This window comes from Ixodes scapularis, unplaced genomic scaffold, assembly GCF_016920785.2.
Source record: "Ixodes scapularis isolate PalLabHiFi unplaced genomic scaffold, ASM1692078v2 PGA_scaffold13__105_contigs__length_92229423, whole genome shotgun sequence".
In the NCBI taxonomy this organism is placed as follows: Eukaryota; Metazoa; Arthropoda; class Arachnida; order Ixodida; family Ixodidae; genus Ixodes; species Ixodes scapularis.
Window position 1 is genome coordinate 50,315,333 of NW_024609839.1, and position 21,214 is coordinate 50,336,546.

Consider the following 21,214-nt stretch of genomic DNA (forward strand, 5'->3'; position numbering starts at 1 on the left):
ATGGAGCCGATCTGACAGCTTGAGAGCGAGTGAACCGTGTTCAGCTTCCTTGAAATGCTTTCCAGGTGAAAATCAGTAGCGTGGAATCCTAACTTCCTTTCAAGTTCTTTTGCAGTTTGTGGCTTCTCTTGAATAGCGCACAAAATTATTTGCTCTAGTTGTGCGAGACTTTGCATGCCTGGTTGCTTGAATCCTCTTGCAAGCTCGGCGCGAACACAATCTAACGCTTCGTAGAGCTGCTTCCGAAGGCCTGTCTCCGCGTCTAGAAACGCTGGTTGACAGGGCTCGCTGCTGTGTTCAAAACTTCTTGGAGGACCGCATCGCGTGGTCTTGTTTGAAGGGGCCTTTAGCTTATGCTTCTTTGCTGCCCCCTCTGTACGTTAGTACATGTCCAAGTCCTCGGCGGTACCCGCACAGCACAACGCCCAGGGGATTACTGCAGCCTCGAACTGCGAAATCAAATGCGCTTCGGGCAGCGTAGGCGCGTATGGACTGCTTTATTCGGCTTCAGAAATGGAGAAGCTCCTGCTTATTTCTGGTTTTAAAATAACCCCAAATAATTGAGCCTTCGAATAACTAATACCATGATGATGAATATCATCATGCCACTCGTAATGCGAGAAATTCATGCCACCGAAATATCTTAAAAATCGCACTCTGAGAAATTTGCAAAATATCGAGCTCGCGAGCCGCCATTACTAAAAAATTTCTGGGGGGGCGGTCGCCCCCCCTGCCCCCCCTGTTCCGACGCCACTGGGTGTGTCACACTTTCGGAGACTGACGCCTGGGACTAATCTCCGCATTGCAGTACCAACATTACGTTCTGGTGGTGCAAGCCCAAGATTCCGGCACACCCAGCCTTTCAAGTACAGCCACGGTTTACGTGAACGTCCTTGACCTGAACGACAACGCCCCCCTCTTCGACCCGATGAGCTACAGCGACGAGGTGTTAGAAAACGTCACGGTGGGTTCCAGCCTGCTGCGCGTCAGCGCCACCGACCTGGACTCGGGTGAGGACCTGTCACCAATACCGTAAAATACCGAGCACGTGCCCATGGCTTGGTATGCGCTCACCCTCTACTTCTGAAATATAAACCAAAGGGCATATCGAGCTCTCATCCCGGGGCACTTCTGAGCCTGGTCCAGCTAACAGTATTGCTCCTTTATGTCAGTTACTTTTCTGAAAAGCCGGCACAAAGCGGTGAAGCTCTGCGCATGTGCACTGGTGTGAAGGTTGATGCGCAGGTGCAAAGCAGACTTGGTGGGAGTGGCACAGCTGCTTTAAAAATGAGGAGTTTCGCCAGAAGCCTATACTGCTCCTTGACTTTTTGGCAGATCAAACAGGGGCTTACCCTACCTTGTGCCCCTTTTGCTTTTTTGCTGTAGGGCATAAAGGAACACTGGCGGGGTATTTATGCTCGCCGATACTTTTATTTGAACTTGACCTCAAAGAGCTTAACTGCCCAGAACACCATTTGCGGCTCGAAATTCGTTTCCTTTCCACCCGAAAACAGCTGTTCAAGGATGGGTTAGTTTCAGTCGCACTCACTCTCTTTTCTGTGGTCAGGTGGTGTTCAAACTATGTGTACCAAATATACATTCAAAGTTGTGGGCCATATAAGGCACACATTTAATGTTAAAAAAAAAAATAATAATATGAATCCCATTTTTGCGGCCTCCACAAACCTGCAAATGCGTTAATGAAAAAAAAAAAAAAAAGTTGTACAGATTACATTTTTACTATGGCGACATACCGCGGAATGGACGACGCGGTGGCACCGCACGATGGACCAATGTTGCGACGGAAGTGGGGCCTCTACTTTGAAACTGTAGTTTGTGGCACTTGCCAATCGATCTTCAAGCGCAGCACATTGAGCGGAAGGAATGGCATATAAGTGCAAAACAATTGCACAACAAACTGTGCACACAACCTTGTTGTCCGCTTCACACGCCGAAAAAGCAAAAAAAAAATGCAGTCGAGTGAAGCCACATGGATTTCCAGCCTTCAGCTTACGTGCTCGTGTTTTGGATTTGAGCGGTTGAGTTTTTTTGCGTTATTAAAAATATATGTGACTCTAGCAAAATACTGATTGGGTAGTCTCCTGACAGCACATTAAATTGCCTGGCAAGAATTAAAAACATTTTTGTTGGGGGGTGTTAGCGTCCCTTTAACAGGCATTCATCCCCATTTTTTCGTGATTGTCTCAAACTTTTGGGTAGGCGGAAGCTCAATATTTTACGATACGCTGCTTGACTTGGAAAATGGCTGTCTCCCTCAAGCGGGGAATGTAGTGATTTAGCAGAGCATCTTGGTTCGCCCCAGTAAATGCTTCTTTATTTTGTGCTGGCTGTGCCGTGTTATGTTCATTGTTTTCCCTCGATTTGTCTGTACAAGTATTTTAGAAATAGGGCTTTACATTAATTAGGTTGAAGAAGATCAACATGTGTATTTTTCTTGTTTTATCTACGTTGATCTATATCTCCTGCTTGACCCTTTTGGCAGAGTTCGTAAGTTGAATGACAAGAACGAAAAAATTAAAGACATTTACAATTCTCTGTAACGCAGAATTAGAGTGCAGCTCTTGAGGAGGAAGAGGGAAGGGTATGGAGGGGAATTTACCGGAAAAATTTCTCCGCTAGATATGGTGAGAAAATTTCTCCGCTAAATTTGGTGGGAAAATTTAGCGGAAAAAATTGGCAGAGAAATTTTCTTGCTAAATTTAGCGAAAAAAATTGCCCACTAAATTCCTCGAAAAACATTTCCCGCCAAATTTAGGCACCGCGTGACAAGACGAGGGGATACGTCACACGTTACGTCACCCTTGTGACGTCATTAGGGGAAACGTCCCATAATGCAACGCGAATAAAACGTATCCAACAACAACATAATGCAACGCGCGGTTACACCGACGGCGACGCCGCTCAAGACGGAAACAAGCGCCTGAGAGCTGCGCTCTAAAAGGAAAGGAGGCCACATGGCAAACTTTAACTTTGTTTGGCGGTGCCTTTAGGGGGCGCATTAATTATGTTGACATTGAACAGGTTATTGGCGTTAAGGTGGTCTGCTGTGAGAAATCAGCATTTGCTTGTGAACAGAATGCAAGGTGTTTGACAACAGCACATTTGTCTGTGCACAACTATTTTTTTTTCTTGATGACAAGAGAACTTGCAATGCGATATATTACATGAGTGCTGGTGTCACTGGCATTCCTGCATGCACAGCTCCCTTCAAACTTTTTCACAAAAACTGATGAAGTTCTACTGACACAATCTATGTTTCCATTTTATTCAGACTGGGAAGTTGATGCAAAGTTGCAGAAAAATATTGGCTCCGAAATATTAAGAGTGAGGATATTCAATAAAATCTATATTATCAGTTTAAATTTATTTGCGGTGTTAACGAGCACAGCAAATGATTTGTGTCTTGGGTCTGTTTGAGGCAGTAGTATATGCTTTCAATGTTACTACACCGATCCTTGGAACACGTTGAAATTGGACTCAGTAGAGTCTCTCACGTTTAGTGACACCGATCTTTGGAATGGAATGCAGGTGACAATGGGCGCATAGTCTACAGCATTGCGGAAGGTGACCCCGGCGGCCAGCTCGCCATCTTGGCCAACGGAACCATTGTCACACGTCTTCCACTGGACCGGGAACGCAAGTCACTCTACAGTCTGGTTGTTCGGGCCACCGACCAGGCGCCGGAAGTCCATAAGCGTCTGTCGAGCAGCGTGCAGGTCAGTGAGATCTGACACTTCAGTGCAGTGTTGGATTTTTTCATGTTAGCTTTACTTAAAAATTTAAAGAAAAGCTGAAGAGGTTCATGAAAAAAGCCGGTTGGAGGTGAACTCTAGAGTATTTTTATTCAGTGAATATGAATATCACGTTCATTTTCCCCGAAGATGTAACTAAACGTGAGAAAATGCGAAAAACCTCCGACTTTTGAACGCCTTTCGAACGCCAACTGCGTGTTGCTCATGTGGACAGCGCATGCAATTGCAAGCAATTGCAAAAAATAAATGTTTTAAGCGAGTTTCGTATGTCTTGTCAATGAAGGGTTAATGCTCACGCGAGGTCCCGTCTTCAAGTCCCTCGTTTCTAGCTCAACCACCTCCACGCTTTGCGACTGTCACCGTGCAGGTGACCATCGTGCTCAAGGACGTCAACGACATGGTGCCCGAATTTGTCACCCCCAACGTGACCAGCGTCCAGGAGAATGCGCCGGCTAACACCATCGTGATGGCCGTCAAGGCCGTGGACCGCGACGAGGGACGCAACAGCTACGTCGAGTACAGCGTCTCCCCCGAGCACACCTTCTCCCTCGGACCCGTGGATGGACTGCTCCGCGTCCGGGGACTGTTGGACCGCGAGCAGCGCGCCAGCTACGAGCTGCTGGTGACCGCGCGGGACCGGGGCCACCCCGTGCGGGTGGCCTCGCAGCGGCTCCGGGTGCGGTTGCTCGACGAGAACGACAACAGCCCCGTGTTCGACCCGCGGCAGTACAGCGCGGCGGTGTCGGAGAACTCGAGCGTCGGGGCAAGCGTGCTCCGGGTGTCCGCCACGGATCAGGACGAGGGAGCATCTGGACAGGTGCGTCGGGTCGGTCCGCTGCTTCTAGGCAGATTGTGGGTGCATCGAATGTGAAGGGCATTTCTGAGCAGACCCTACACACTTTTGACGATGTATCAGAGCCGTAAACTTCCATGTGATGTGTGTTACCCATCGTTGCCATAGGATAACAGCAAAACTTCCCTTTATTTATTTATTTATTTGCAACACTTCAAAACCCCATTCAAGGGCATTATATGGGGGGGGGGGGGGGGGGGGGGGGGAAAGGAGGGGTAATTGCAAAGCATATCTCAGCTAAAACTCAGCAGTAGACTAAAAATGCACTTTCAAAAGGCCTACACATAAAATTAACAAAGCAATGCGGAGCTCAAGTTTGTCTGCTTCTTGCACAGGGGTTGCGATGGTGTCAGAACGCCGAGCTCTTATTGGCTGATCGAAAAAAATAGTGGGTAGACCTCAAGGCACATAGCATTGAGGTCTACTCACTATCCTTCCAATCATAGCCTATCTGAACTTGGCGTCGTTCTGACATCACCGCAACCCCAGCGCAGGAAGCAGACGACTTGCTCTCCAAATAAATCATGACAAGCCGATCTAAACGTTATCTACACCATGTACAAAACACATCTTCACAATGCACTAAGAAAAAAAAACCAAAAAAACCTAACAGAGGTACTTTAAAGGGCGACTCCGCTTAATTTCAAAAATTTTGAGATAGTGGCCGATTTTGCTTTTTGAAGCACTCAAAAACAACCCCCAATCCTTTGTTTCGCGAAAAATAAAATATTTTTCGTGTAATTTTACTCTAGCCATGATCTCAAACCGAAACCGAAACGATGGCAAAGCCGGACAACATTGTATATTCGGCATCACTAAGCATGTACACCCACGTGATATACAAGGAGAAGAAGGAGCTCCCCTCTTATCAGGATCCTCCTTTGTGCCTCCTGGATTAGCACAGGCGTCGCTATTCTCCTTCCAGAAGATTATAGAAGATTAACCTGCATGGGCGTCCGCAGAACTTTTTCCAGGGGGGTGCACACTTATCCTCCTCCTTCCCCCCCCCCCCCCCCCCCCCCCCCCCCCGGGGATGTTAGCTATGTTGGCTATTTTCAGCATGTTTCCACGTTACTCTCTACCTGCTTTCACGGCCGCGCCCTGGATTTTGCACTGCACACCCGTTGATCTCTATGACAATTGCTGGATCGCGCTTCCCGCTTCCGCGAGTGAAGCCACCATAAAGTTATAATAATGTACGCTAGAGGTTAAACTGGCGCTAGAGTGCTGCTGCAAATTGAAGCAAATAGCAACCAGTCGAAAATTGACTTCCGGTAATGCATTTCTATGGGAAAAAGCGAGTGCATTTTCTCTCTGCGCTCGATTATAACAGCAAATATCACGAATTATTCGTACGTACTAGGTAGCTTGGAACATTTCTCAGTCACGCAGACGAAATAATTGGTCAGTTACAGCGTTTTTACTTGAAATTCGTGGCATGAAAAACGGTGTTAAAACCGCTCCGTACATGTACTTTTGTGCACTGTCGGACACTGTTAGCGCGAACACGGCGTCGGCGCTTTCCACCATGGGGGATATACCTGTCAAACGAACGAAGTCCATGTAGGAAATCAAGAGAGACGGCAAGAAGTACGCAGTAACACTGGATAAGTAACTCCCTGTGCATGCAGGCGATCAAAATAAATTAAAAGCCACGTAGTATAGTTCGATTCGCAATAAATAAGTGCTACTTTATTCTTTCTGGTCATGAATATGTGCCAACATGCATGTTCTGGGTTCAAATCATCAACCGCACGCTGCAAATCTTCGCAAATAGGGAGAAGTCAGAGAAAACGTGCCCGATAAAAACTGCCTGACATAGGAAATAACAAAAAGACGCACCTTTCGTAGCCCACGTACTTTATTTTTTACATTCGAAAGTTTTTAACCGATTGTAAAGATGCACGACGGAGTCATTTACATAGAGTGACAGGACCGGTATATTAGCAAAATATAAGCGCCACCGGAATGCTAGCGAAGCTTGAACACACTCTCCACTCCTTTCGATCGTTAGTTTGCTTAGAATCGTCGCTCGTTCTAACATACCTGCCATGGAACAGAGGTTTAATCCTGAAATATAAAGCAGCTTAACATCGTTCAGTGGTGAAGAAAAATACTGTAATTAAAGCAATTACACTTTTACAATATTACTAAAGGTACATACTATCCTTTACAACCAAAATGACAGAAGTTGTTCGTGTTATTTTCTGGCGAAGAGACAAAATTCACGCACGATTTCCCATAGGAATGCACGGGAGCACCGCAAAAGTAGACTGGTTGCTGTCTGCTTCAATTTGCCTCCCGGAAGTCGCATAGACACTAGAGCCAGTTGAACCTCTAGCGTACATTATAACCTCTAGCGTACATTATAACCATTATAACCACTATAGCCACTGGGCGGCCATCCTGCATGTCGAAAAATCGCGTTTTTGGAGCGTTACGGAGGCTAGCGGCAGCGTGCTGAAGACACATTTTCTACTCGTTCGTCATCATTCGTCGAAGGAGTTTTTAAAACCCTCCGTAAGCCGTGAGTCTTGCCATTGAGAACACGTGGAAATTTTTACGGAAGCGCGGTGCCGCAGAAAAAAGACACAACGCGTCGAAAACAAGTTTTGCCGGTCTCGCCACGTAGTCAAAACTTCCTTAACACTATCTTTTTTTTTTCTTTTTTTTTTTGCCCTTTAGATTTGCCGTTTTTTCAATAGCCATTTTGAATTTCTAGATAAAAAATTGCCTGCCGGGAACAGTAAGTCCATATTATTCAGAAAATGTAGTTAGTTTGGGTAGTCAAAAATCCACCGGAGTACCCTTTAACTGGTGTTGGTGCAGCTCCCCCCCCCCCTTCCTGCACCCCCCTCAAAATTCCAAGGGGGGGCAACTGCCCCCCCTTGCACCCCTCTGCGGACGCCCATGTTAACCTGTCACTCAAAATTCCTACAAAAGCAGCTTCCCTCTCCTCCTTTTACTTGGTGTTCAAAAGTATGCGCACTGAACACACAAGCCGCGCTCAACGAGGCGATGGGCCTATCAGTAGTATCATTAGTCGAGCGCCGGGCCGGCCGAGCGTGTCACTCACGTCTCTCACGGCGCTGGCGCCACCCGTGCTCTCCCCAAGAAAGAAAAGAAAATTAAAAAAAAAAAAAAGCGGTATATGCTTGATGACGTCACGGACGTGCCGGAAGAAGGAATTTGGAGGAAGCGGAAATGCATCCGGGCAGTGTTGTCTGGCCCGCACGTCTCATCCCAAACCAGCGGATTCGTGCTTGTCAAACTTTGACAGCGATTTTAATGAACTTCTAGGCGGAATTCCGTCGTAATATTTGCCATGGGGGTTTTGTAGATGATAACAAAGAGAACTGTATAGTTTTGCACTACTGGAAAAGAAGCGGAGTTGCCCTTTAATGCATTATTGCCATATAGTAACGGTAAAGCTTCTGCTTGAAATTAATTATTTTATCTTTGCTATGCTATAACGGTAAAGCTACTGTTTGAGGTGTGTAACTCCATCGTTGCCATACGATAAAGCTAAAATTTTCGTCCGACGTATGTTACTCCGTCATTGCACTGCAATAACGGTAAAACATTCGTTTGAAGTGCTTCACTCTTTCATTGCCGCGCAATGACAGCAGAGCCTTTGTTTGAGGTGCACGAATTCAACACTGCCAAAACTTCCGTCTGAGCTGCGTCACTTCATCGTTTCCGTACAACGACGACAAAGTTTATATTCGCAGCGCGTCGTGTGGGGTTTTCATGCGATAACGGGAAAGGCTCTTGTCCCAGGTGCGCTACTCCATCATTGCGGGCGACCCCAACCATGACTTCTCCGTTGGACAAGACACCGGGGTGCTCCGGGTCCGCCGCTCCCTCGACTACGAGCGCCGCACCCGCTACCTCCTCACCCTCCAGGCCGAAGACTGTGCCGGCGCCAGCTCCGAGCTCCGCTTCGACACCGCCACAGTCACCATCTCGGTGACGGACGTCAACGACAATGCGCCCGCCTTCCTCGACTCGCCGTACGAACTGCACGTCGTCGAGAACGCGGCGACGCCGGTGGTGCTCCTGACGCTGGCGGCGCACGACGCGGACCAACTCCCGAGCGGTCCGATCCACTACCGGCTGGAAGACCTGGGGCACGGAGCGTTCCGCATCAACGGGACTTCGGGGGAGCTGTCGCTGGAGCGGCCGCTGGACAGGGAGCTGCGTGACCGCTACCTGCTCACTGTTCTTGCCGTGGATTCGGGTGAGTGAACGGACTGCGTCAAATCCCTTTTTTTTTTTCCTGAGAGTGCTATCTTATTTTTTGTTTTGGGGCCTTGTGTGAAGGTAAAGCAAAAAAAAAAAATACTTGGCCAGGACGTTAAGTGAAATGAAAATGCCCTTTTGGAATGGTATACACAGCAAAATATCATTTGCTGAAAATGAAAAAACAAAAAACAAAGAAACAATAAGAGGTTCTTTTATATATGTTCCTATCTCAAGCAACCTTATGTTGTTTATTAGACTATATATTTCTTGAATAAACTTTGTTATTATTATTACATTGTCTAAATTAATTTCTACATAAAATCTGACTTTTAGATATATACTAAACGAATCACCACATAAACTGAATGTCTGAAGATCTTAATAAACCCCTCAATCAAATAAATTCAGTGAAATACCTTTCATCTGCAAAAAGCTTATGGTTGAGTAAGTATTTGTACTTGCTTCTGCATTTGCATTGATGAATTGTGCTGAGAAATTGGAGCAAGATGATGTAAGACTGTAATATACTAGTTTGTGAAGTTGGACAAAATCCTCCTCTTGGAGAAAGAATAAGTTTATCTTGCTAGAAAATATTCTTAATTATGTTCTCTTAGTTCTTACTGCTTAGGCATAAACATCTGCTGCAAGAAAACATTTGCTACGCATCTTTCTTGCTGTTAAAACCCTTGAGGTTATTAGCTGTACAGCTGTGCCAGCTGAATTCTGCACAGCAGAGACATGATGTGCAATTATATAAAGCAGCACTAACTTCCCATCATACAAGCAAGTGATAATTACATTTTTAGAGCGCAGCTCTTAGGGGCCCGTTTCCGGCTTGAGCGGCGTTGCCGTCGCCGTCGGCGTAACCAAGGTCACCCAAAGGTTACGTGACCCCTAAGGTCATCCCAAGGTCACGTAACCCCCCAAGGTCACGTGATCCCAGAGGTCACGTGATCCCAGAGGTCACGTGATCCCTCCCCTAGGGTCACGTGACCCCCTCAGGGTCACGTGAACCCCCCCAGGTCACTTCACCCCCCCCCCCCCCCCCCAGTACCCTTCCCTCCTCCTCCTCAAGAGCTGCGCTCTAATTCGGTGTTACAGGGAGTTGTAAACGGCTTTCACTTTTTTTATTAATTTTAATACAAGTTTATTTTTAATGATATACAAAGTGTTTTCCTTTTTTAAGCTTAAGAGATTTGTTTAGAAAAGGTTGGGAAAGCCACACTGATGTGGTTTATGCAGGTGATTCATACGGCCAGGGGAACATAGTATATGAATGGCAGATCATAACGATCAGTTGGCTAATTAAGTAAAATATGTTAATTAACTTTTTAATTAGTAAAAGGAGACATACAGTTCCAATTAGAAACTTGCTGAGTGTCATCCAAAACCCCTAAATCAATAATTTTTAGAAATGCTTTGAGCGCGTGGGGAGCGTAGCAGTGTGCTAAAGGTGTCAGTCTTGCAACAGGTACAAGGCGGGCACCTTATCACACCGGTAGCCTTGCACCTGCCGCACAAGTATTAACTTCAGCGCACTACTGCACCTCTCACGCGCTCAAAGCCTTTCTGAAAACTACTGATTTAGTGGTTATCGATGATGCTCAGCAAGTTTCTAATTGGAACCATACGTCTATTTTCACTAATTAAAAAGTTAATTAACAAATTTTACTTAATTAGTTGACTATTAGCCTCCTACACTATGTCCCCCTGGCCGATAACTCACCTGCACACACTGCGTAAGTGCAGCTTTCACAGCTTTTTTCAAAACAAATCCGTAAAGCTTAAAAAAAAGACACCCCGTGTATATTCATTTTGCTCCAAAAGTCTTTTTGACCCAGAATAAGTAAAACAGCCCAGAAAAAATCAAAAAGACACAAGGACAAGTAGAAGACAGAAACATGCATGCTGACTTTCGACTGCCTTTTTCTCCCACAACAGAATGCTGTGTGTGTGTGCATGTCTTCTATTTGTCCTTGTGTCCTTTTTTCCGCTGTTCTGCTTATTCTGATCATGCACTGCCTCGCCCAGACTACACACCTTGCTACAGCTCATTTCGTTGCAGCCCATTGTTCTCGCTACAAACCTTGTAGACAGTCGATTAAAAATTTCGAATGAATCTGCCACCGAACTCAAAAGGATGATCTTGAGCTGTGACACGGACTTTGAAACTTGCAGGCAATCCCAGACAGACAGGGACCGGCACGGTCAGCGTGTTTGTGAGCGACGTCAACGACAATGCTCCAGAGTTTGATCGCAGTCGCTACGTAGCGTCACTGGCCGAAAACCAGCCTGCTGATCACCCCGTGACTCGCATCACTGCAACAGATGCCGATGTTGGTCGTAATGCACGCATCAGGTACGTGAGCCAATTTTTTTCTCTGTTCTTTTTTAAATGTTTTGACGTATAATAGTTGTTTTTTAGGTTCATTATTCAGAACTGAAACATTACTCAGATCTCTTTGCGAGTATCTTTTTGTAGAAATATATCTGGAGGATTTTTCTTATTTTTTTTTTTCGTGTTTGATGATGTTGTTTTACTGACAGTTGTGATGATGTTTTCTTTCGATGTATTTTTTTGAACTAGACAATCTAGCTAGATTAAAGGATATATTGACTGATCAGTAGAGTAATCACATCCGTGCAGATCGCATGTTTTACGTGGACCTGCTGACCCTATACTTTAAAATTATACTACTGCCATGGCAGATACGCACTAACTCCCAGAAGGTGGAACACTGCAGAGAAACAGCATGCAACTGAAACACCAGACTGCTAACACATGTTCATATGTATTTTATTCACCTATTTCTGTTTAAATGCATAAAAAGTTTAAACGCTCGTGTAATTCCATAAAGATTAAATTAACGGACTAGTGCCACGGGTTATGACGAGTGAGCATTTGTGCACACAGTCAAGCGCTCTCTCCTTGTACCGTAGGCTGCAAATTGGCCTCTGACACACCTCCATACTGGCGGTGGCACTAGTCAAGCCACATGCCACTGCTTTTGACAACTCAGCCATTCTTTACAAAATTCAAAAGCCCTCACTCCTAATAAAAAATTACTTCTGGCCATAGGCTCATTCCACAGTATCAACTATAAACTGTCCCTGCATCGAGGAAAACAAACAAGGGGTCAACCTTTTTGTTCTACGTTTGCCGAAAGCACCGTCGAGCATCTGGGGGACAGAGTAGCCGAAGGCTCGACCGGCAAGATAACAGATAATTTACCGACTCCTATTGCGGTCTCGTGTGACACGCGCTACAAGTGGACCGGCGCTTCTTTTATAACAGGTACTCGCTGCACGGGGAGCAAGGCAGCCGATTCAGCGTGGACGCCGAGAGCGGTCTAGTGCGGGCCCGCGTTCCGATGGACCGCGAGGAGTGCGAGCGCTACGAGCTCCGGCTGGTGGCCCACGACGACGGTCTGACCGTGCGCCACTCGGCCACGGTTGAGCTGGTGGTCCTGGTCACGGACCAGAACGACAACCGACCCACCTTCGCCAGTGCCAACACAAGCGTCGTCGTGCCCAGCGGCGCCGAACCGGGTAAGATTTGACTTCGGTAGTATGCACCGTCACGGTGCCAAAAAAGGTCCCTCGATTTCGGGCCAACGGCATCAAAGAAGTGTCGTGCCGTCGCCTGCCACGATCCTGGCAGCGGGACGGCAGCGGGGGCACATACAGCAGACGACTGTCCTGTCGTGGGGGTCGCTCTGCAGACGGTCAACGGAAGCCGAGACGGACACGAGACGAGACGCGGCGATGACGGCGGCCCTCGCGTTTGCTCACCTTTTTTGGCTACGAATCTACGACCAACCGGCGGGGTTGCAAGGGCGTGATGTGCCAGGCCTTGTGACATGATTTTCTGTTGCCACTTCGGGGCCGCTTTCGACGCAGGGGTGGGACGAAGCATGCAGTGAACGCACCGGCCACTAGAAAGCAGAGAAGAGACTGGGAAAGGGCGTGTCGTGAATTGGGGATGTCAGTCCGTTTTGTTTTGCCTAATGCTACCACTGTTCCTTGGTCTGGGTGGAAATGGACGCGGGAAAGAATACGAGAATGGTGAGCGGTAGCGGAGTTGCCAGAGTTTCCCGAGGGGTGGCGCGAAGAGGGAGTTAATTTAGAACTGAAGGAATGAATGTGCCCAATTATGCAGGTAGTGAAGACAACATTCGGTGATAAAACTAAGGTGCAATCACACTTGGTGAGTCAGTCTTCCTTGACAGTGCTGGCTGTTTGAGAATTTGTTTGAATTAACTTGCAACATGAAAATTTTGGTTTCTATATTTGATGGGGATTTTCTACTTTCTTTGTTACACTAAATGCTTTGTTTGTTCCCTAGTGTCTACTTTTTATTCTTTCTGTTTTCACAATATTTCGCTGTGACAAAAGTCCACCATACTTCAACTCAATTACTTGCCGTGTTTTCTTTTCTCGCATAGCCCCGCCACTGTTATTCCAGAGGGGCTTGAGTGCAGAATTAAATAAATACTAAATAAACTTCGTGCGAATATTTTTGTTACTTAAACGCTTTCCAATTCACATATCTTCGAATTTGTAGCACTACCTGCTCTGGCATTCACTCCAACGTATCGGCAAACGGTTTTTTAATACTCGAATGACAGCTGCCAGAGAGTATCATCTATCCTGACAATGCACAGAGCACTTGTAACATTAACCCCAACCCAACACGCAGGCCACTTCGTTCTGGGTGCCCGGGCAACGGACGCAGACTCGGGCCCCAACGGACAACTGGTATTCCACCTGTCCGGACCTGACGTGGACAAGTTCCAGATCCAACAGGACACCGGAGTGATCCGACTGGCACACCGCCTAGCCTCCTCCTCTCCGCGCGACGACTCCAGCTACGAGATCCAAGTCCACGCCACAGATCAAGGCCGGGTTCCGCTCGTCTCCAGCATGACCGTGTTCGTGTCCACTGCGGACGCACGGCAGTTCCCCAAGTTTCGTTCCAGCACGCCAGGCATGCTCACTCTCGCGGAGGGAGGCGGCAACGGCGTCGCCCCGCTGGCCACTCTGTCCGCGACGTCTCCGAAAAAGGGTCCGGCGGGACGGATAACATACCGCGTTGCCAGCGGAGGCAACGCATTCGCGCTCCACCCCGACTCCGGGGTCCTGACCGTAATCCGCGGGGATGCGCTCGACTTGGAAGCGACTCCGCGGCTCCAGCTGTGGCTCGAAGCTCGGGATGCTGACGAACCAGCACTCAGCAGCGCCGTGCGGATCGACGTGCAGCTCACCGACGTCAACGACAACGTCCCGGAATTCGAGCGAGATGTCTACAACACGTCTGTGCGGGAAGAGCAGTCGGCGGGACAACTTGTGGCGCAACTGCACGCACGTGATGGCGACAGCGGCGTTAACGGCAAGCTGCGCTACGAGCTGCGTCCGCTCCCAACGTCGCGCGACTTCGATGACCTGCCATTTGAGATTGACGCCGCGACGGGAGAGCTCCGCACGACGGCGAGGCTCGACCGCGAGACCGTGGCGCACTACCGGTTCCTCGTCGAGGCCAGAGACGAGGGGGACCCCAGCCTCACCGGAACCGCGACGGTGCTCGTGTCGGTCTCGGACAAGAACGACAACCCGCCCCGTTTCACGCGTCTCTTCAGTGTCAACGTGACGGAGAATGCGCCCCTCGGCGCCTTCGTGATCCAGGTGACCTCTTCGGATCGCGACGCCGCGGAGAACGCCAACGCCACCTACTCATTCACCGAAAACCCGGGGGAACGGTTTGCAATCGATCCGCTGACCGGCAATGTCACGGTCGCCGGTCCGCTCGACCGGGAGCTCCGCGACGAGTACCTACTCAAGGTAGCGGCCGTCGACGGTTCGTGGAAGGCCGAGACGCCCCTCACGGTCTCCTTGCAAGATGTGAATGACAACGCTCCGCGGTTCGAGCGGATGGCTTACCGGTTCCGCCTTCCCGAGCTGCAGTCCGGCGGCTCCTTTGTCGGTCGCGTGGCCGCCACGGATGCGGACAAGACCGGACCCAACGCCGCGGTTTCGTACTCGCTACGTCGGCCGTCGGACTTGTTCCGCGTGGATCCGGCAACCGGCGAGGTCCTCAGCAAGCAACCGCTCCGCTACCGTCGGTCTCCGAGAGGAGCCACGTCCCCAGAAAACCAGCACGTGCTTCGCGTGCTCGCGACGGATCATGGCAAGCCACCGTTGTCCTCGGAGACGACCGTCTATGTGAGCGTCGTGGATGCCAACAACCATGTGCCAAAGTTTGAGCAGACAACGTACTTCTCGCCGCTACCAGACAACGCGGCTGTGGGACTCTCGGTGGTGCGAGTTACGGCAAGGGACGATCAAGATGTCGGGGTCAATGCAGAGTTGATGTACAGCATCTTCGATGGAAATGGCACCGATCTGCTGGACATACACCAGACCTCAGGTACGTTGGTCTTTGTATCGTTTCTTGCGTTGCTTGACTTGTAGAATCTCGGTTGAACGTGAGACAAGTGTTTCACACTGCAGTCAGTGGTTTTGAAAGAGGGATACTACATTAGTGCGGCACGATACAAGACAGACACCACAAACTTAACTTCCGCAGAATTGTGTGCAATCTAAAACAGTGCGTAAAACCAATCTTGGAAAAGCCAGAACTGAAAAAGATACTAGTAATACGAGATTGGCACCAACTTACTAAGTTGTTTTTTCCTTTGATTTGTGTTCTTTTTCACTGTCAAATTTAACTGCTTGAGTATGCTCTAACTCGTCTGCTCCTTTACCTTTTGTTCTTCTGGCTGTAGGCCTTCACCGAAGACTCTAACCATTCAGTTGCAGCGGAGGAAATTTATGTCGTGCACTGATTGACGTCTGTTACACCGTCACAAACTACAGTCGTTGACGGGTGGGAATGGCAGAGGTGTTTTTCACTTGTTTCACGTCCAGCGCAAGCTTCTCATCTTTGATATAACTTCGCCATCTCATGACCTTCGAAGCACGACAGAAGGCAATGAGCGCGTGCGCTGGAGGCCAATCTTCCGAAGGAGACGCCCTGCCGTTGTAATCCTGTTCTACAGGAGCAAACTGCTCACACAGCGCATGGAAACTTTTGCAGGAGGTGTGAAGAGTTTCGTGGTGCGTTGTTACAGGGTGGCTGACGGTGGCCAAACCCCTGCCGAGACAACAGGGGCAGATGTTCGCGCTCAAGGTTCGGGCCACCGACCAAGGCGTGCCTCCCAAGTCTGCCGACACGGTCGTCTCGGTCACCATCACTGGAGAGAACCAGTTCAGCCCGGTGTTTACCGCCCTCAGCTACCAGATCATCATCCCCGAGAATGAACCAGTTCATTCGGAGCTCCTCACGGTCTCTGCCACTGATGCCGATTCTGGCAAGTGTTTGGTCATCTTTGGACCTTTACTTTTCCTTGTAGCCACAGAACGTAGAGGCCGGTTCGCACATTTTTGTTGTAACTGCTTTCTACTGGAGGACACAGCACCATCTATTGGGCACCCCTGGAAGACTCCCAATCTGCACATATCGTACTCATCATTCTCTCATCCTGAGCTTGAAATAATTTTGACAGCATTACACAATATAATTTCTCATGGATACTGCATAGATTTGACCCCCAAAACATTGCAAAACCTTCGGTCTAATTAGAGACTCAATATTGGGCCCCTGCGAATTTCTTAAGATAGAACGTTTAATTGTAATATGGATCCACAAAAGAGGATCTTTCGCTAATGGATGTACAACCAACACTCACAGACCTCATTTCAAGGGTGGCACTGCGCTGCACTTGGTGAAACTCGTATTACATCTGCTAGTAGAGTGCATTGTGTATTTCGGTTATTCAATGAAGGGCTTTTCGTTGACCCATTTCCGATGCAACTCCCAGGTCTCAACGGCGAAGTGCGCTACTCTATCGAGTCCGGCAACACGGGAGACAGCTTCGCCATGGAGCCCCACAATGGCGCACTGACCATCAGTGCGGTCCTCGACTACGAGACCGTGCCAGAGTTCCGACTCAACGTCAGCGCGTGCGACGCCGCGTTCCACCGGAAGTGCGCTTCGGCCACGCTGACCGTGATAGTGACCGACGTCAACGATTGCCCGCCGCAGTTCAACGCGACTCACTTTGACGCCTACGTCGCCGAAAACGAGCCTCCGGGTACCACGGTCACTCAGCTGTCCGCAAGCGACGCCGACTCCGGACGCAACCGCATTGTCCAGTACGCGCTCGTCGGAGGGTCGTCCGACTTCGCTGTCGACCCCCAAAGCGGGGTCGTGACCGCGCAGAGCAGCTTCGACTACGAGCAGACGAGCGAGTACGTTCTCGAGGTGGTCGCGAGCAACCCGGGCTCACTTCAGTACAGCTCATGCCAACTCCGCGTCCACGTCACCGGGAAGAACGAGTTCTTCCCGCGGTTCGTGCAGCCCGTCTTTCAGTTCGCGGTGAGCGAGTCGACGGTTGTCGGAACGGCTGTGGGTCGTGTGCTTGCGACAGACGAGGACTCCGGCCCCGAAGGCGACGTCTACTTCCTGTTCGTCGGCAGCAGCAACGACCGCGGCTTCCGGATTCAGCCGAGCACGGGCGTCATCACGGTTTCACGCACGCTGGACCGCGAGGCGCAGGCGCGTGTTGTGCTCTCCGTGATGGCCAAGAACGGTGGCAGCATCCGCGGCAACGACACCGACGAAGCCCAGGTCGTGGTCAGCATCCAGGACGGCAACGACCCACCCGTCTTTCTCCAGCCGCTGTACGAGGCCCGCATCAGCGAGGCTGCCCCAGTCGGTTCCCCGGTGCTCTCCGTGTCCGCGGTGGACCGCGACGTGCGTCCCAACAACCATCAGTTCTTTTACTCTATCCTCGAGGGCGACCCAAACAAAGTGTTCGGCGTGGACTCGCAGACGGGACTCCTACACACGGCGGCGCCGCTGGATCGTGAGTCCGTGCCATCGTACACGCTCACACTCGCAGCAATCGACCGCGGCAGTCCGCCACAGACCGGCACCGCGACGGTGCGTGTCACCCTCGACGACGTCAACGACAACGGCCCCGAGTTCGAGCCGGCCGATCTCCTCGGCTACGTCCTCGAGGACGAGCCGCCGTACACGAGCGTCCTCACACTCGCTGCGAGAGACCGCGACCTGGCGCCCAACGGAGCACCGTTCGCTTACTCGCTGGTCGGCGGAGCGCGTCGGAATCTGTTCGAGCTGGACCGCCAGACCGGAGTGCTCCGCACCACCCAGCGCTTGGACCGGGAGGCTACCCCGTCGTTGCAGCTGCTGGTGGAGGTCCAGGACAGCGGGAACCCACCGATCAGGGCACGGCACGGCCTCACGGTCCTGCTCGTTGACAAGAACGACAGCCCCTCGTCGCCGCGGTCTCTTACCGTCCTCGTCTGGGTCTACCACAGCGTGTTTGCGGGCGGAAAGATTGCGGACGTCCGGCCGTTGGACCCAGACGCAACGGGGGAGTACCAGTGCCGTCTGGAGAGCCGCGAGTCCGTGTTCAGCATCGTGAGCCAGTGTGACCTGCACGCATCGCGCTTGCTCAGTCCGAGCAACTACAGCTTTACAGTGCGGGGCAATGATGGCTACCACCAGGATGTCACGTCCACGGTGAACGTGCAGTTCAGGGTTTTCGACAATGCGACAGTGGAGAACAGCGTCTCGCTGCGCGTGGTGAACCAGTCGGCCGGCGACTTCCTTGGCTCCAGCTACGACCGGTTTCTGGGGCTCCTGAGGCAGGTGTTGGAGGTGAGTGTCTGGCGGATTGAGCTGCCGCTCGACGCGCTTGTCCTTGAGGCTTGTGCAGCACATCTTCAAACCAGCATCGGGATTATGAAAAGTGCATGCCAAGATGTTTCATCTTCCTAACGTTGTGGCAGCTGATGTTAGTCTGGATTAGTGGCCAGGCAAGATTGGTACCGTGACACGTGTAGAAACTCGTCTTCCAAGAAAGCATCATTTTCTCGTGTCGCCGTGCAGAGGTGCATGACTGCTTGAAGATCTAATAGTAAGTCTAGCAGTGTTGCATAGCCACGACAAAGCTAATGGCACTATCTTTCCCGGCTTCATGTGTACATGTAACACAGTTCATAGTTAATAAAAGTTACTAGGAATTAAGCATAGCCTACCCAGTTAAAAATACCCATTGGGTCCAATTGGATTTTCCAATTGGTACCAATTGCCAAAACCATTTGTGTTTTGGAACGCCCCGTTGGAACAAATGCCAATTGGTTCAATATTACCAATTGGCTTTTTTCCAATTGGCACCATGACCAACTGTGTATTGGAACGCCTAATTGGAAATATACCAATTGGTTTTTTTTCCAATTAGAATCGTGACCGACTGTGTTTTGGAACGCCCAATTGGAAAAATACCAATTGGTGTGGTTCTGAAACGGAAGCACACCAATTGGTATTTCTCCAATTGGTCTGAAATTCCCATTAGAAAACAGCCAGTTCATACATTTCTAATTCAAACTATAAAACAATTAGAAAGATAGCTAGCAAGAAAATTGGTTTTCTGGTGCATTAGCAATTTACACAGCCAAAGGTAGGACCCCCAAATGAAATTTCAAATTGAGCATGTCTCACATAAGTATGTCCAGATATGCCAGCTGGATATGTTCCTAACAAATAGGGTTTTACTATATACAAAACATTTGAAGCCTGTTCTGAAATAACACATTATTTTAGAAAACGCATCTTTTCTAGTTTTTTTTTATGAGCTTTTTGCAGTCACACTAAATGGTGCCAGATACCTTTGCAAAATATAAAAGAAACAAGCAAAATTATAAGGAGCACATTTATTACAATAGAAAAAGAAACATTAAAACCCAGTTCAGACCAAAAATGATTTTTTTTCTTCCTTCTACCGAAAGTAGGACGATTCCTAAGAGACGCTATGACGTCATTCAGCGTTTGTTTAGCGTTCCCCCCACAGTGATGTCATAGCGTCTAGAAGGAATTGTAACCTAGTTCGGGTAAAAGCAAAAAGAAATTTTTAAAGTGTTCAAACTAATGGTCGTCCATGGTTGCATCCTCCTCTTGAGCAGTGTCAATAGCAGCAGCTTGCAGCCTAGAACGAAAACAGGCAACAGAAATTAGTAACCCAGGAACGACTGAGATCCAGTGTTCCCATTCTTTTCCAAGCTGTGTCACATCACCAATGTCCTATGGTACTAGTATATGCATCTATGCAGCGTGACATGGGACCTCAAGCTACTTGAAGGGCACATTATTTACGAGTTTCAAGAATTTGTTTATATTAAGAAATTGTGCATTCGAAAACAGACATTTTAAACAAATTGTTCAGTAACTGCACTTTACTTTGTCTGAGCAAAAGAGAAAAAACACTAGAAGGAAAGCACTCATTTAGTTTATCAATATGCAACAAGTTAGGCCGTTACCTTCTAGCAGGAATGCCAGTCGGTATCATGACAGGGGTAAAACATGAAAGCAGAGAAATCAATGAAAGCTAGAGAATAATAAGGCTTCAGTTAGTATGGGCTTCTGAATTATGATAGTGATCCAAGGCTTGTCGAAAATTTTAAAAAGGATAAACCGCTCACAAGTCTAACACCTGGCAGCAGAAAGTTGCGTGTTGTCCATTCAATTTTTAGTTTTCTGCCATCTTAAGTTTCTACATCAAAATTAGTCCCTTTTTACATACCAAGTGAGAAATTTTATATTTTGTTATCAGCTGAAAGGGGATCCAAAGCTTTGCAGTCAGTCAAATTTGGGGGTTTTACATGCCAACCAACGACGAGCACCTGGCACGCCCCAGCGGAGCTCTGAGGATTAATTTGGACCACCTTGGCATCTTTTGACATGCAACCGAAAGCTCGGACACACGGAGCCTTCTCCGCAATAGGCCTCCGTCAAATTGCGGGCACCTCGGCCGGGATTCGGACCCGCCACCTGGGCATCCTAGGCCGGCGCTTTGCCTTGGAGCCACAGAGGCAGCTTAAGGCTGCGGTCCCACGGCGGCCATGACATATGACGCTTTCAGCACGTTTTCGAAATGCGATCGTGGCGTGTTCAAGCTTGCTAAAATTATGTGTTATATATCATCTTGTAGTGTACAACATTATCTTTTATCTGATGTAGGATTTGTTTTCCTAGTGCAAAAAGCTAATTCAGAGGGCACCCGCGAACATTGACCTTTTCGGCAAAACATGGTTTCGTAGTACAGTGGTACAGGGTGCACTATTGGAGCAATTTCTTTCTAATTTTAGAATGTTATAGAAGAAGAGTGCGTTCATTGTCAACGGAGGCCCTTTTTTCGTTTTTTATTTTATTTTGACAGATATTTACTTTAGAAAAATTGACTTTGCGGAAGCACTTCAGTCG

General features: G+C 48.8%; 1 protein-coding gene across 1 annotated transcript in view; it reads left to right on the forward strand.

The window, feature by feature from the left end:
• The window catches only part of LOC8026772 (cadherin-related tumor suppressor), a 148,342-nt gene that overhangs the window by 94,591 nt on the left and 32,537 nt on the right, over positions 1-21,214 (forward strand). The window contains exons 14-22 of the mRNA XM_042289631.1: positions 809-1,010; positions 3,550-3,737; positions 4,141-4,590; positions 8,407-8,866; positions 11,050-11,230; positions 12,167-12,420; positions 13,571-15,295; positions 15,999-16,238; positions 16,749-18,617. Coding sequence (XP_042145565.1) covers positions 809-1,010; positions 3,550-3,737; positions 4,141-4,590; positions 8,407-8,866; positions 11,050-11,230; positions 12,167-12,420; positions 13,571-15,295; positions 15,999-16,238; positions 16,749-18,617 — 5,569 coding nt within the window. The remainder of the gene's footprint in view (positions 1-808; positions 1,011-3,549; positions 3,738-4,140; positions 4,591-8,406; positions 8,867-11,049; positions 11,231-12,166; positions 12,421-13,570; positions 15,296-15,998; positions 16,239-16,748; positions 18,618-21,214) is intronic.